Source organism: Carex rostrata, chromosome 3 (assembly GCF_964058835.1).
Source record: "Carex rostrata chromosome 3, lpCarRost1.2, whole genome shotgun sequence".
Lineage (NCBI taxonomy): Eukaryota > Viridiplantae > Streptophyta > Magnoliopsida > Poales > Cyperaceae > Carex > Carex rostrata.
The window spans coordinates 3369801-3384860 of NC_135920.1; the positions used below are offsets into that span (position 1 = coordinate 3369801).

The 15060-nt window shown below is 35.3% G+C and overlaps 2 protein-coding genes across 7 annotated transcripts; one reads left to right on the forward strand and one right to left on the reverse strand.

Annotated features, from left to right (window-relative positions):
* Positions 1–6329, forward strand: LOC144550982 (forkhead-associated domain-containing protein / FHA domain-containing protein). 6 transcript variants are annotated; one of them, XR_013510735.1, is made up of 12 exons: positions 1–1060; positions 1149–1283; positions 2105–2249; positions 2362–2643; positions 2729–2993; positions 3112–3278; positions 3386–3499; positions 3811–3862; positions 3969–4078; positions 4355–4518; positions 5237–5326; positions 5680–6147. XR_013510735.1 is itself a non-coding variant. In XM_078298747.1 (12 exons), the coding sequence occupies exons 1-12, from the start codon at positions 216–218 to the stop codon at positions 6145–6147; spliced, it is 2802 nt and encodes a 933-aa protein (XP_078154873.1). In that variant the 5' UTR covers positions 1–215; the 3' UTR covers positions 6148–6329. The 6 variants fall into 6 exon arrangements, 4 of the variants coding, with proteins under 4 accessions (XP_078154873.1, XP_078154875.1, XP_078154874.1 ...); XR_013510736.1 differs by having other exon boundaries at positions 5757–5771; XM_078298747.1 differs by having other exon boundaries at positions 4355–4483; positions 5680–6329.
* Positions 6330–6925: 596 nt separating this feature from the next.
* Positions 6926–8493, reverse strand: LOC144550956 (WD repeat-containing protein LWD1). The gene has a single exon (XM_078298709.1). It carries the CDS (start codon positions 8345–8347, stop codon positions 7250–7252), a length of 1098 nt encoding a protein of 365 aa, XP_078154835.1. The 5' UTR covers positions 8348–8493; the 3' UTR covers positions 6926–7249.
* Between the last annotated feature and the right edge of the window lie 6567 nt (positions 8494–15060).

The following is a 15060-nucleotide window of genomic DNA, read 5'->3' on the forward strand; positions in this document are numbered from 1 at the left end:
GGCCCAACCTTTCCTTCTTCCGCACGACTGAAACTCAACGATGGCTGAGAAATGGCGGGAAAGCTAGGGTTTTCCTTTTCCCTCCCATTCGTATCCCCTCCATCTTTTTCATTCCCCTCATATGGATTTGAAATTAAAGTTATTTGTTTATTGGATTCATTGGTGATTATCCGAAAAATATGCATATAAATTGGTGCATCTGAGAATCATCTCTCATGGAAGAGGAGCTTTTGACAAAGCAAGGAAGAGAATCAGAAAGAGAAGACCAAAAATCGACACTGTTAAATGTAGGTTTCTTTTACCTCCGACTCGTTGGCAATCCTTTAAACGAACTGCTGTGTCTAAGATCTGATCGCGTATACACCATAGGGAGAAATCCAAAACATTGCAAAATTGTTCTCAATTCCCCTGCTATCAGCCGCCGCCACTGCCAAATTCTTCTTAGCAGATCAGATTGCAAGCTCAGACTGATCGATGGTTCATTTCTCTCTGCTCAATCTGACCCATCCCGTGTTGGATCCAAATGCAAAGTCTGTAGGGTTTCTTCAAATGGAGTGTTTGTCAATGGACGTAGGCTTCCCCGCGGCGTCGTTGCTGAGTTGAATACTGGGGATTTGGTCTTGCTATGTGTCAAGATAAGCTACGGTTTTGTTGTAGAGAAAATTGTTTTCACTGAGGTGAATCAAAATGCGTGGTTAGATGCTGTTTCTCCAAGAGCTGAGTTGCTTTTGCGGCATGTAAGGGGCATATTAAGCAGTCATGACCCTGTATCTTATTTGAGAGCCTTGCAAAATGTTGATTGCACAAAAGGAAGTGCTAATTCAGAGAAATATTTATATAAAGATATTGCTGACAAGGAGAGAATTTCCAATCCTAGCAGAAACAATGAACTTGATTTGGGTTGCAATTCAGATGGCAAGACATTCTTTCTGAACCGACTGACAAGTATTGATCATAGTGTGCCGGGTCAATCTACTGGGGTAACTTTGCAACAACTTCTTCACCCCATTGTTAGCCTCACTCGAATTTTTATTGCAACTTTTACTTGTGATGTTTCTTGGTACGCTTTTGTCACACCCAGATACTTTATCACTCGCTTTTTGGCAAGATTTAATGTATTGCATGCCTAATCTGAGTTGGTCTTCCAGGTTTCTGGATTATTGTAAAGTTCCCAACCAACTACCAATTACAATTGCATGCCATAATGGCGAGAGATGCTGGAGTGCGAACCACGACAGCAGAACAGCCATGCCGTTTTCAAGTCATCCTAATTTGCTTTTAGTGTAAGTAATAGTTCTTCTCAGATATTCTAGTCACAGACTGCCTTGAAAATATCTTTAATACTTATCAATGTTAAAATTCTATGATATTTGCTGGTTGGTGCTGGTTGTACACCTGCAAGAGGATTATATATTCATTGGTACTTTGCACTTTGGTTCACCATTAGTTATCCAGTCTGTGATTAAGGCTACATAAGGACTTATTAATTTTGTAAACTTTCTTATGAGTCATAAACCTGTCATTGGATGTCCATGCACTAGTCTAGCTGATTTGTGCTTTCAGTCTACCTGCAGGTCTAGCCATAGTAATCATTGAAATCACCTATTAATGCCATATAACAGCAGATGAGTTTAGATTAATTTGCTTATTTCACTAAATTGGCCATAACTAAAAATAAATTATACTATAATCTCTAAGGAACACCTATCAATTATGGATTCTTTAACTGAATCCAATTTTACATTAGTTTGTCTTAGCTAGACTAAACTAGACAGATACCCATGCAAAAGTTGCGAGATGAGAAGACAGATTTTGTCAGGACTGTTTATGTTTCATATAACAGAATCTGCACCATCCTATTAGAACTAATTTGGATATCGCGAAAAAAGATGAGGAATTGAATCAAATGAATGCATCCATTGCTTAATGCTTAATAGTCTAGTATAGTATAAACACACAATAATTCAGTAAGAGAAAAACATCCCACAGCCCGTACGAAACCCAGACATACGACATGGTGATCCTTGGTAGCTGTATAGAAATAATGCAGAGAAAGTAGGAGACAATGGAGTAAATTGTGACATGTGTTTTCTTTATTGTGAAGCTATCCACGATTTCCTGATGAAATAGCCTTTGGAAAAGATCGTAAGAAGCATGGTGTGGCATGCCATCACCCAAAGTTGATACTATTACATAGGGAGGACACTATGCGAGTTGTGATCACTTCTGCTAACTTAGTATCCAGACAGGTCACAATCTTTATTTGTATTTCTATTACACTGTTTGCATTTTACTTTTCATGTAATTGTTTCTTAATCAGAATTGTTTTATTTTCTTTTTCCTCTTTTCCTTGCAAAACAGTGGAATCATATAACAAATACTGTGTGGTGGCAAGACTTCCCTCGCAGGAAATCTGCACATTTTTCATCTCTCTTTTGTCCAACAGATGATGATAAATCAGATTTTGGTGCTCATCTTGCTGGGTTCGTTGCATCACTTATTAATGAAGTCCCTAATCAAGCGCACTGGGTTGATTTACTAGCCAACTATGACTTCAGAGAGGCCACTTGTCATCTCGTTGCTTCTGTACCTGGAGTACACGCTCAAATTCCTTCTTATTTGCAGTCTGATTATAGCCTTTCTGTAAGTGGTATTTAATAAATACTATTTCCATTAGTGCAATGAGGATAAGTGATGTTCATGTTTGGTTTCTAAAACTTTGTTACAGGCTAAGCAGGTATTGCACATGAAGTCCATCCCTGGGATTTGTCTTGGCTGTGTCCATACATCTGTAGTTGGTTTAAATCATCGTTTTGGTGCTTCAGTTGATTCAAATGCAGGTCAATTTAAAATGCTGGCCAAAATACTAGGAAAGTGTGTGGTGAACAGTTCTGGAACTGTTGAAGTTATCCTTAAACGAAATACAAATATACCTGCTGATGCCAATGCTGTCAGTGTAATTATGAAAGATAGAGATGGCGATTTCGGGGGTGGTATGAATGCTTCTTGTTCTTTGGATCAACTTAATATCATCATGATTGCCTTCTTGTTAGATAAGGCTCTTAAATCAGTTTTGTTATAGATTTAAGTGAAGAAGTAATACATTTGTAGATTCAATCCAGCTTGGCTTTTTGCCAAGGGAGATAGCAAAGTGGGTATCTCCTCTCAGTGATTCTGCTCTCCTTTCTTTTTCTGCATTCATATATCCTAAAGAAACCCTAGAAGCTGCATATGCTGGAGCGAACACCAGAGTACAGCTATTTCTTTATCTATTGAAGGTACGTTATATTCTATTCTTATTTAATTTACATTATTTTGTATTTCTTACTTCACATTTTAATGTTTGCAACTGCCTTATTTAGTTATCAAACTTTTTGGTATGTAGGGACCCAATTTTGATAGAATGTCAGAGTTGATTCACGAGGACTTGCTCCTGGCTTCATTGTGCTCCCTTTTGGCATCATTGAAAAGGTCCTTTGGTCTCTGGCGCTTACGAGAGGTACCCATTTAGAGTTCTATAATTTTGATTCCCAATACACCTCAGTTGTTCAACTGCTGTTTGTGTCATTGGTAACATCCTTACTCTTTGAAAGTGACTAACTGCATCCATAACATGGCTTCATTTCCAGAGTGATAATTAGTGGAATCAGTAGATCTTTTAGGAATAATAATGATAGACTTATCTGTACTAAGGTCCTTTATATTCCTGAAGCTAATTGATCATTAGAGATTTTTTTACTGAAAATGAATCAGCATGATTTGACCAGCAACTTGCAATTTATTTCATTATCCTATGATTTTGTTATGCAGGTCTTGTCTCAACACAAGTGGCCTGAGTCGTTAGAAACAGATTTTATCTATGGTAAGAGTATGCTGATAATAGCTTCTCTTTTCTATAATGTCTACTTCTCTGTCAATGTATAATTCAAATACGTTTCTCTTATTCCTTATTGTTTCATGTTACAAAGGGTCTTCTTCAGTAGGAACTTCACTCAATCCAGATTTTCTGGCAGATTTCTCTACAGCTGCCGGTAAAAGATCGTACAACTACTCTGACTCACAAGAGTCTGACCCTGAGGTACCAAATATTTCTAATCAAAATTTGTTGTCTCATCCCTTTCTAAAATTATTTCCATTTAGTTATTAAGATCTGATTACTGCTCAAAGAGACAGGCTACTTGAGACCTATGTAGCCATTTAATCTGAGTTTAAGTCTTCTCAAAGAGAAGGGCAAAACTTGAATTATTGCTTCGTATTCCCTGTCCTTTGGATATTGATGCAAAAATTTAGTCGACTTGTTTCTCTTAACAAGATAGTTCATTATATTAATTAATCAAACTTCTGTCTGTGTCAGTGGGGCTGCTGGAGGGTCGAGCATGAGCTTAAAAACCCTTCGATAAAATTTTTGTTTCCTACTATTGATCGAGTCAGAAGTGGAGTTTGTGGAGTCCATCTATCCAGATACCTACTTTGCCTGTCAGAGGTGAACTCTTATGTTTCATTAGCTCAAAATTATAGGTAATGTTTATTGGAATAGATAGTGGCTGTTGGAAAGGTGAATTTTGCCAAAGAGGAGTAAAAAAATATCTGCTATAATTAGATGGCAGAGAAATATAATAAAGTAGAAGATGAGAGACTTGATTTTTTTTTTGGCTAAATGACAATACAAATATTTGTTTTTCCTGTCAGAAGAGAACTCTTCTTTTCACTTGTCAGATTGGAGTTTTGTTGTAAGAGGTAAATATTGCCAAATAGGAAAACTAGAAATATATGTTGTAATTAAATGACAAACTAGAGTGTATCCAAAGTAGAAACAAGAAAGTTCATTTACTAAACGATAGAAGTTTTTTCCTTTCCCTATTAGAAACTCGGAATTGTAGTTGTTGAGAATCAAGTTTAAAAGGGTAGTTATGTAAAAGGGAAATTATGGAATATATTAGGGACCTATATGTAGGATGTGCACTCTATATAACCCTTTGGGTGAATTCATGAAATTAACCTTTTTGCCTAAATTCAAGTGTAGTTGACTGCTGTTTGTTGCAAGAGATGTTTTAGGGGATGAATTTTCCAAAGATGTAATGCGGTGATGAAAAGAATAGAGTTGTTTTAGTAGCTACTAATGATACCTTGTAGCCAATTTTACATGACTAAATTATTTTAAATACGGTACATGATAGATGATTTTTGGTTAGTAATTATATGAATTCATTTCCTTTTTGTTTATTTGATATAACAGAAAACATGGCAAAGACTGAGACCTGCAGGTATATTCCACGATGCAATTCCATATCCATCTGATAGAATCGGATATCCTATGCATGTCAAGGTATGAAATATCTTACCACTTGCCAAAGATGTTAGTTTCTTGTCACTTCGTGATTTCAGTGAAAATTTCCCTTTACTTTACAGCGTACTTGCCCATATCATAATGAAATTAGTACTGGTACGGTGGCTACTGGTTGCTTCCTCGAAATCAATTTTTCACCATATTTAACCTTAATTCAATCCACAATTATGCCTCAATTAAGGCTCAATTTCACCCTATTCTGGCTAGAAGCCCAAGTTGTGCAAAACCCCCAGTCACACAGTATCAGAAGTTGCCGGTGCTGTCCTTAATTTTGGTCATAAAATACTTTCTTGATAACACAATAAACAATTCTGTTTTTACATGCAAATAAGGTTGCACGTAGGCGCTTCCAGTCCAACGTAGATGGAAGCTCATTTGGATGGATTTACTGTGGGTCCCACAATTTCAGTCCAGCTGCTTGGGGTCGAACTCTCCATCCCTCTTCATTGCCATTAGGTCCGAAATTGCATATTTGCAATTATGAGCTGGGCATAATTTTTCTTCATCTACAGAACAGTGTGAGTGATGAAACTGTGATTAATATAGATGATGTCAAGTTGCCATTTGAAACACCAGCACCAAAATATAAACCTGAGGACCGACCAGCAACTGCACAAGCAATGCGGGAGGCCTTAGCTGAGGCTCAGTCTATGGCAGTTGATCCTCTGGAAGAGATGACTGAGATTAGTGAAGATGATGCTGATGAGTATGAGCAAATAATTGGGGATTCTGAAGAGGGAGAAGAGGAGCGCATTTATGCCGAAATGCTCTGGAGCCAGGTCTTTTCCTCTCATGATTAGTGCGTGCTTGTTTTAAGTATCATGTACAGTTGTACATCCAACAGATGCAAATAGGCAGCTAACATTCATTCTTTATTTAGTTATCTCATAAGAAGATACAACCATTTGTTATTCATGTGACTTGGAAAATTCGTTGTATGTTGCATATTGCTTTGAGAGGAATATCTGCTAAGTTGTGCTCATTTTAAAAATGCTTCAGTTGGTATTGCAAGTCTTAACCGGAGATACAATTAACAACTGATCTGCAGTTTAACATTCAAGAATTAAACACAACCTTAACTAAGCAAAAATAAATTTTGTCAAGTATTGAATTAACAATGCTAACTGTCTCTAGGAAATCAGTATCGGTTAAATAAGTTCCCTTCAGAATACTTCCATCCTTTAAAATATAGAACTATATCTGTTGTTCACCTAATTACTTGTATGGGCTGATTACCGATTGTAACGGGAGAACTTTATTCTTATTCTGAGTAACAAAAAATGAGGTGGAAAGAATTACACTAATTAATGTTCATGGTTATAGATACTGGGCTCACATTTCTACCAGTACTGGTATTCAGTCCACTTGGTCTTAAGTGAATCATACATTGAATACATTATTTCCGCACATCTTGAAATAGTAATATGAACCTCCCTGATAGTGAAACAACAGACGCTTGGCGGACAATTTTCTTTTGGTTATTTGCTTACTAGTAAAGAGATAAAACGGTGATTTTTTAAATTATTTATAATCAAAAGCTTTTTTTTAGCCAACAAAACCAAATATCTATCAAGCAAGTTTCTCTAATAAAATCTTCTTAGAAAGCCAAAAATAAATAAGAAGTTCGTCCAAACATATATAAATCTAAGTAAACTTAAATCACTCAACTAAAAACAGTCTTCTATGGTTCTGCTCAACAATGCAATCAAATGACCATATACAAAGTACAGCTAACTGCAGAGATCAATCTCATACTAACTGTCTAACTGAAATCAAACCACTGAACTAAAGTGTTCCAATGTTCTTCCCTACTAGCCCCCTTGCACATTTTGCAAAGGATCATGCGGCAACAATTAGTAAAACAAACACCATTCCTCATTTAAGTAAATTTTACATCTCATCTCAGACCCGGAGAATCTGGAGCTTGTTGGAAAAGGCAATAGCAACCCAATCAGGTTGTGTGGATGACCACTGCAGCTGCTCTATCTCTGCTCCGGCAGTGTATGCGAGTATTGGGTCTAGCCCACCTTCTGCTGCTGCAGCCTGCTGGACTGCACCGGATCCTCCTCCTGTTCCCCCACCCATCGATGACAGGTCCCAAATAAGCGCCTGAGAGTCGTCTCCTGCAGTGCAGATGTGGCAAGAGCTGTGCGGCGCCCAAGCAATGGCATTGACGCTTGCTTGGTGCCGTTGCAACTCTACTACGGGCAATGTTGGGTAGCGAATGTCCAGCACAACCACCTTGGGATTATCCATTATGATGGTGGCCATGTACCGAGGATCCTGCTTGTTCCACCCTAGCCGTAGCAGTGGTGTATCAGGCGGGTCAGACGACTCATAAATAATAGTGGAGTGCTCCTTGTCCCTAAGATCAAACACCCGTACCGACCCGTCAGCAGAGACTGACGCAAAAACACCCACCCCACCCCATGCAATGTCATACACTTCCTTGTCATGTGCAATCAGCTGGGTATCAACTGCCTCTCTATCAATGTCCCATATGGTGCAGGTGGTATCAACTGAGGAGGTGCCCACACGGCGTGGCTCAGCCTCGTTCCAATCGAAAGAGGTAAGGGGCCCGCAAAACTCAGAATTGCGGTTGCCATTCAAGACGGCCCTCTGCTCAACGCCTGTTGAGTCGTCATTGATGCGCCAGATGCGAAGGAAGTCGGCTGAGGTGGCTAGGAGGTCGGGCCGAAGGCAGTCTCGATCGGGCACAAACATGGCTTTGGTAGGGGGGTAAGGGTGCTCGAAGGACAGGTTAGGATCGGACCGTATCTCTCCAGTCGAATCGTCCAACTGGACGATCTCCACTCGGTTAGGTAGCTGCTCCAAGAGGCTGGCGATGGCTAAGCGGTACTTCTTGTCGCGCCGCACGCTCCAGTTCATTGCGTAGATGTGCCATGGGGCTTCGTATGTGTAGATCTCCGACCTCTTTTGTTGTTCCTCTGAGCCCTCGCCGTCCCTTTCACCTCCGCCACCGCTCCCGGCACCGACCATTTGCGATGAATGCCTCTCGGATTAGGGTTTGGGGGGCTTTTGGCGATCTATCTCTAATCGAGATAACGGCTGCGAATCTGCAATCGCCGTTATCGTAATTAATCTTTGTTTCCAGTAGCCAATAGGGAGAAGATGAAAAAAAAAAACGAGAGAGAATACATATGTCACATCGTATGTCATATTTTAGGAGGATAAGTACGAGAAGCTGGAATGGGTTTTGACTTTTGAGTGGGGCCGCGGGGGCCGGGACGCTGTTGATGTATGTAACTATGTATATTGATTTAAAATGTTTTAGTTGGGTTGTTATAGTGAGTTATAATAGTTGCATAATAAATTAATAATGCTCGCGGGAAAATGTAGAATCAAATTTCAGTTGAAGTTATTTTGGAGTATGGCTAATATAACATTAGTGTCATTTCAGTATATATAGCACTAACTCCAAAACCTATCAAATCGAGTTCAAATAGTGAATTTAAACCGTTCAAACCGATCTACTTCATTAGTTGTGCGTTTACATATAAAATTTATAAGTTTTTGAGTTTATTTGGTATCAAGTCAAGCGGTCAAATGTGTGAGTTTTTAAGTTAATTTTAATACATTCATTTTTCAATTTTTTTGTCGCTTGATTTGATACTAAAATAACTCGAAAATATAAAAAGTTTGCATGTAAACGCATTACTCATAAAGTAAATTGGTTTGAACAGTTTGGATTCACTATTTGAACTCGATTTGATAAGTTTTGGAGTTGGTGTTATATAGACTGAAATGACACTGATGTTATATTAGCCGTACTCGTTATTTTGTCTTAAAAACTATTTACGGAGTATATGTGTGAGTTCATACTCCACAACATATATGGAGTACATTAGCTCAATTTAAGAAAATTCTATGGTTGACAGGGACAGATTCAGGATTTTCGTCAGGAGAGGTAAAAAAATATCAAATCGGATTTAAACCCATTAACTAATTGGATACTCAATAAAAAAAACAATACTTTGATATATATTTTCCAATACTCTGACTTATAATTTCTGATTTTTTAACTTATAATTCTAATTACCAATTCTAATTCAAAAAATTTATTTTGATTTTAACACTAAATTTAACTCGAATTACAAATTAAACATCAAGAGGGGATAAAAAAATTTCCAAGAAAGAGCAAAATCGATCGGTATTGATAAATCACCACTAAAACTTAAAATTCAAAGAGAGCGGCCGCCTCCTGATCCTATACTGAGTTTGCCCCTGATGGTTGAAGTGTTGGATTATTATTCACAAGTTGGATCATTAACTTAACATCGATTTTTTTTTTTTTTTTTTTTTAAACATGGCAGCGGCTGCCACGTTGATTTATTAAATGGAAAATTTAACATCGATCTTACGTGTAAAATAATGCATATTGTATACTGTCAGTTTTTATGTTCAATTAAAATCATCAATATTCTTTAAGATAATTTGGATTTGAATATGTTGATGTGTACAATTTAAAAAAGAATATTTATATTATTGATGGGCTGAAAATAAATAATTACTAATTAGCAGTCTTCAATGAATTCTTTAATTTAATAAGAATTAAGTTCTTAAATTTTCAAGAGCAGGAGAGTAGGAGACTACGAGACGGAACTATCTTTCTCCTTGCCACGTAAGCCCTTTTATTTTTCAATATCTAAAGAAAATTTTCAAACTGACATTTTGGTATTTTTTTTAGGGGGAATTTCACGTGTATCCCTAAAAAAAAAAAAAATTCAAAATTACGTATTTATTTTAAATTTACAAAATACTCATTTTACCCTTTATTAAAGGCACAAAAAATCTGTAGCATGTTTAAAAAAAATGTCAGTCTTATATTTGATAAGATTTCGAAGACAAGTGATTCTTTTTTTTTTACTTCTTACGTATACACGGTGATCTTTAGGTATACCCTTGTGTATGCATCAGAAGTAGAGAAATGAACCATTTTTCTTCGGAAACCGACTATAAGACATGTATTTTTCTTAAACATCCTACATATTTGTTATGTTTTTTTAATAAAGGGTAAAATGGATATCTAATATAAATTTAAAATGAGTTTTAATGTAAAAGACAATAAATGAGTAAATTTTTGATTTTTTTTTTAATTTAGAGGAGGGAATACATAATTTCGAAGTTTAGAGAGGCAAATACGTAATTTTAGAGTTTTTGAGGGGTATGCATGAAAATCCTTTTTTTTAAAGATAGAAAACCATAAATCCAGCATATTAACTTTTATTTAATATTTATATTCGAATTTCAAACTCAGGATCTCTTACCAGAAGAGTGTTGTCATTTGCTACTATATTAAATATTAGTTCTTATGTTCTTATGTTGTGGGATGTTAAAAATATGATGCTTACTTCATTGGTTCCTGTCCAGGCATAACAAAATAAAGCATGGATATTCACTATTTTTTTTATCACGTTGCTTTAGAAAAGATTGTATTGATAACTTCGTGGAAATACTAGATAAGGTCATAAAGACTTCCTTGCCAAGTAATATTAATCATAAATTTTGAATTTCTATCTTGAAATTCAATTTGATAATAGATGATATTCTAGGTCATGCAGACTATCATGGATGCTCTATAATTTTCTCCGAATAAAAATATCAACAGATTTATTTTAACTTCAAGCAGCTCACGATTAATAGAGAATAAACAAAAATATGACTAATACATTGCATTAAGTCAAATTAGCTCTGTCAATATTTTTATTCTTTCAGGAGTGACATGATTTGAAGTCCTTTTTTTTTTGCTTTGAATGATTTGAAGCTGAAATGTTGTTTAACACGCTCATTCTGTCAGTTAGGTTGTCTAGATCGATTACTTGATTATTTTGTTGTTGTATAAGATGCAATGTAGCACTTATTGATATCAGTGTTGTAAAAAACGTCTGTTTAAGCCAATTAATCGGCTGATTAGCCGTTGACGGTAACCAAATTGTCACAAATTTTTCTAATTAATCGGCCAATTATTTCCGATCATAACCGATTATTCTTGATTAATCATTTGGCAATACCCTGTATGTCTAATAACTGCATTCCGTTATTTACAACACTATGAAAAGCGTACCTATTACCTAATGCCAGAGACAGCACAAGTTAGTGTTTTTTTTTTTTTTTTTAATAATTACTCAAACTTTTCAGTAAACATTGACAAACTATGGAAGGCATTTTAAAGACAACTGGAATAGCAACTGCTCCTATGGCCTTCCTCTTTGTCGAGTCCAAATCTGCTGTAATTCCGAGAGAAATTAAAGAATCTGCTGTAATCTCGAAAACGTTTTCAAAAAAGTAAGTTTTTATGCATGCATCTCCAGAAAGACTAAAGGTTGGAATCGGAATTACAGGGTCTGTAATTCTCTGAGAATTACAGCAGATTTATTTTCCTCTCAGTAACATTAATTTGTTTCGTTCTAACAAAAAAGAAAAAATGTTCATGGGTATCCAAAAATTAACCTAGAACAAAGATCATACAGGATACAGCTTATATTGAACTAAATAGCTAAAAACTACCTTTTATACTTCTCTGTTTCTTTTATTTCTATCATCTATTTCACTCTTCGTTCTCTGGAATTAATTTATCCGTGACTTTAAATTTTGAGGCAAAATTATTTTCCTTTATACAAAATTTCAATTAAAAAACCCTGAAGTCAATATCAGTTGCATTTAATATCAGACAATAAATGCAGAAACTTTTGCTTTTCTTTCTCATTTTGAAAAAGTAGGTTAAAGGTCATTATAAAAAAATTAAAAAAAAGCATCCCCTTTTATTCTACAAAAGGAAAGGAATAAAAAAAAGGAAAACAGAAAGAAAACTAGTAAGGCTTAAAGCACTCAAACAGATGATTAGTAATGGCAGCATCAGTAGAGTTTGGAGGCAAATAAAGCAGCCTTGATATAATTGGTGATGAAATCGTTGGTGTCTTTGGAGAATAATTGTTATCATTTGATAAGAGCTGAGAGATCTCATCAGAGGCCATGCCCAAGTGGATTAACAACTGTTCCTCTTGCCTTTCTCTCTGTAGCCTTTTTCTCTTCATCTCTTCTCTCTTCCTCACATATTCCTCTGATATGAACACATCCATTTACTCTCCAAACTTTTATTTATGTTTTTTCTGATTTTTTGGTGAATTTTGCAAGGAGTTAGGCAAAAGAGGGAAGAAGACGACTTGATGAAGTACTCCCCTGTATTTGGAATTCACATACTCTTCAATACCTGAAAAGAGAATCTTTTACAATTACTAGATCTCGACCGTTCTTTTTAACTTGACACGAATCTCAATACCCAAAAATACTGATCCCTATGGTGACCCGAATCCCAAACCGGTTGAGATTTATTCTCAAACCGTAAAGTGAAGGCAATCCTCTGCAATACCTGAGAGGATACGAACTCCTGTATTTGTAAGATATATCATTTATGGCACTTACAAATAGAGATATAATTAATTGGTAAATGTTTCTGGTTGCATTATCACAAAGCACAGACCTTCAATTAACCTAATTTATTAGTTATAAAATAAACAATAATGCAACTTTCAATAAAATATTTTTCTCAAAAAAATTATGTTGATATCTTTATTAAAGGTATCACAAAGCACAGACTCTGAGTGCAACTCACGATGTAAAACCGAATAAAGATGAAGGGCATTGAATAGATCTCCATTTTTACATTAAATATTCATATGAAATTTCATATTGAATATCAGCTCTCGAATTAAATAATTTGTTTTTTCCTTTTTATTATTTTATATATATTTTTGATGTTTTTCTACTTGCAGAAGATTAAATTTATTTAGACATGTACTCACCACATGTAATGTTATGATTTTTCTATTTTTCTGAAAACTTAACTAAATCCTCCTGATTTGATCCACAGTAATCACTGCAATTTTTTATTTTGTTGTGTGACATTTAAGAATACAAATCCACACATAATAGCAATAAGGTCCAAGTTAATAGCAATAAAAATACAAATCCACATGTTATAGCAATAAAGATTACATATCTACATTAATAGCAAAAACTATACACATTTTCATGCAGGAGACTATAATAGATTGATAAAATGCTAAAATAACAAATTGCACTATTTTATTGCAATGAAATATACCACACAAAATCAACGTATGTATGTATGAACAAAAATGAATTTTTAATATATTTTCTCTCCTATAAAAAGTTCCGTTCTAATTTATTTAAATTTTATTTATGAATTTTGTTGAATAATTATTTTTTTGATCTATTTTTTTATAAAAATATATTATTTTTATGAGAATTTATTTTTATTCTCTTATAATATATTTCCGTTGCAACCCACGAACACCATACTAGTTTAAATATATCATGTTAAAACAAAACTGTTTACTGGATACATCTTCTAAAATTAATGCAAAAATTGACATTTAAGAATGTTTTTTATATGAAACCACAAGCAATTAACGAATGGGAAAGACGTGTCCTTTAGAACTTCTCTACAGAAAATGACAGGAACAGATGTGATAATTCAGACTGTTCGATTTAACACAAGAATAATTTTTAAGACGCCCAGAAATTCAAAATTCTTACTGATGCTGTCCCGTGCTATTAGGGCTGGCAAAAAAATTCGAGGTTCGTGATTCGATTCGGGTTTGATTCGGGTTTGATTTGGGTTTGATTCGGGTTCGAAATGGGTTCGAATTGAAACGAACCAAATCAGGTTCGGTTCGGAATTAATTCAAACCAAACCCAAACCTAGCCTGGTTTGATCGAAATGGGTTCGATCATTTTTATGGTTCGAATCTCATAATAACATCGGCCGTCCATTTACCTGATGAAATTAAAATCCAAGATAGAGAGTCATAATTTAACTTAGCTGACACTCCCTCGCTCTCAAATCTCAATAACCTAGTTCTTTCTCCACCTCTCCGTAACTCACTCTCCCTCTAGCTCTAAAATCTAGCCGACGCTCTCGGCGACTGGCTGTCTCTCCGGCCTAGATGACTGGCCATCTCTGATGTATTTTTTCATAAACAATTTTTCAACTTAAAAACACTCATTTCATAGTTCATACCAGTAAAAGAAAGCCATGTGAATTGTCTCGCGAGAAAAAATTAATGTATAAACTACCGGTATAACTAGGACTGCTAAAAAATAATTTAGTTCATGATTCGATTCGGGTTCGATTCAAAAAATGTATAGTTCGCAATTAATTCGATTCGAAATGGGTTTGATTCGGTTCGAAATTAATTCAAACCAAACCCAAACCTAAGGTAAATTTGGTTCGGTTCGGTTCGTTGCCACCCCTACGTGCTATTGAGAACTCTAAACAATGTGAAATTTCTTTCTTGTCCTTTTGTCATTTAGCAACAAGCAATCAGCAGTTAGTCCATGACTCCATGGACATAGCTCGTCAAAAATATTATAACACAAAATAAAGAGTGAGTCTATGGTACTATGCATATTACGGGTTGTTACTGTGTTACGGCTTTATATTTGAGTTTTTAAATCCTAACGGTCGATCCGAATCGTTCATCTTATTCTCCATATTAATATGTGTTTGGAGACCAAATTTTACATTTTTTGAAAATTTTTTACTATTTTTTTAGATATTTAGAAAATCACTTGATCTGAAAATTCTGAACCATCCAAAAACAGTGATTTTCAATAAATCTAAAAAAATAGTAAAAAAATTTCAAAAAATGTAAAATTTGGTCTCCAAA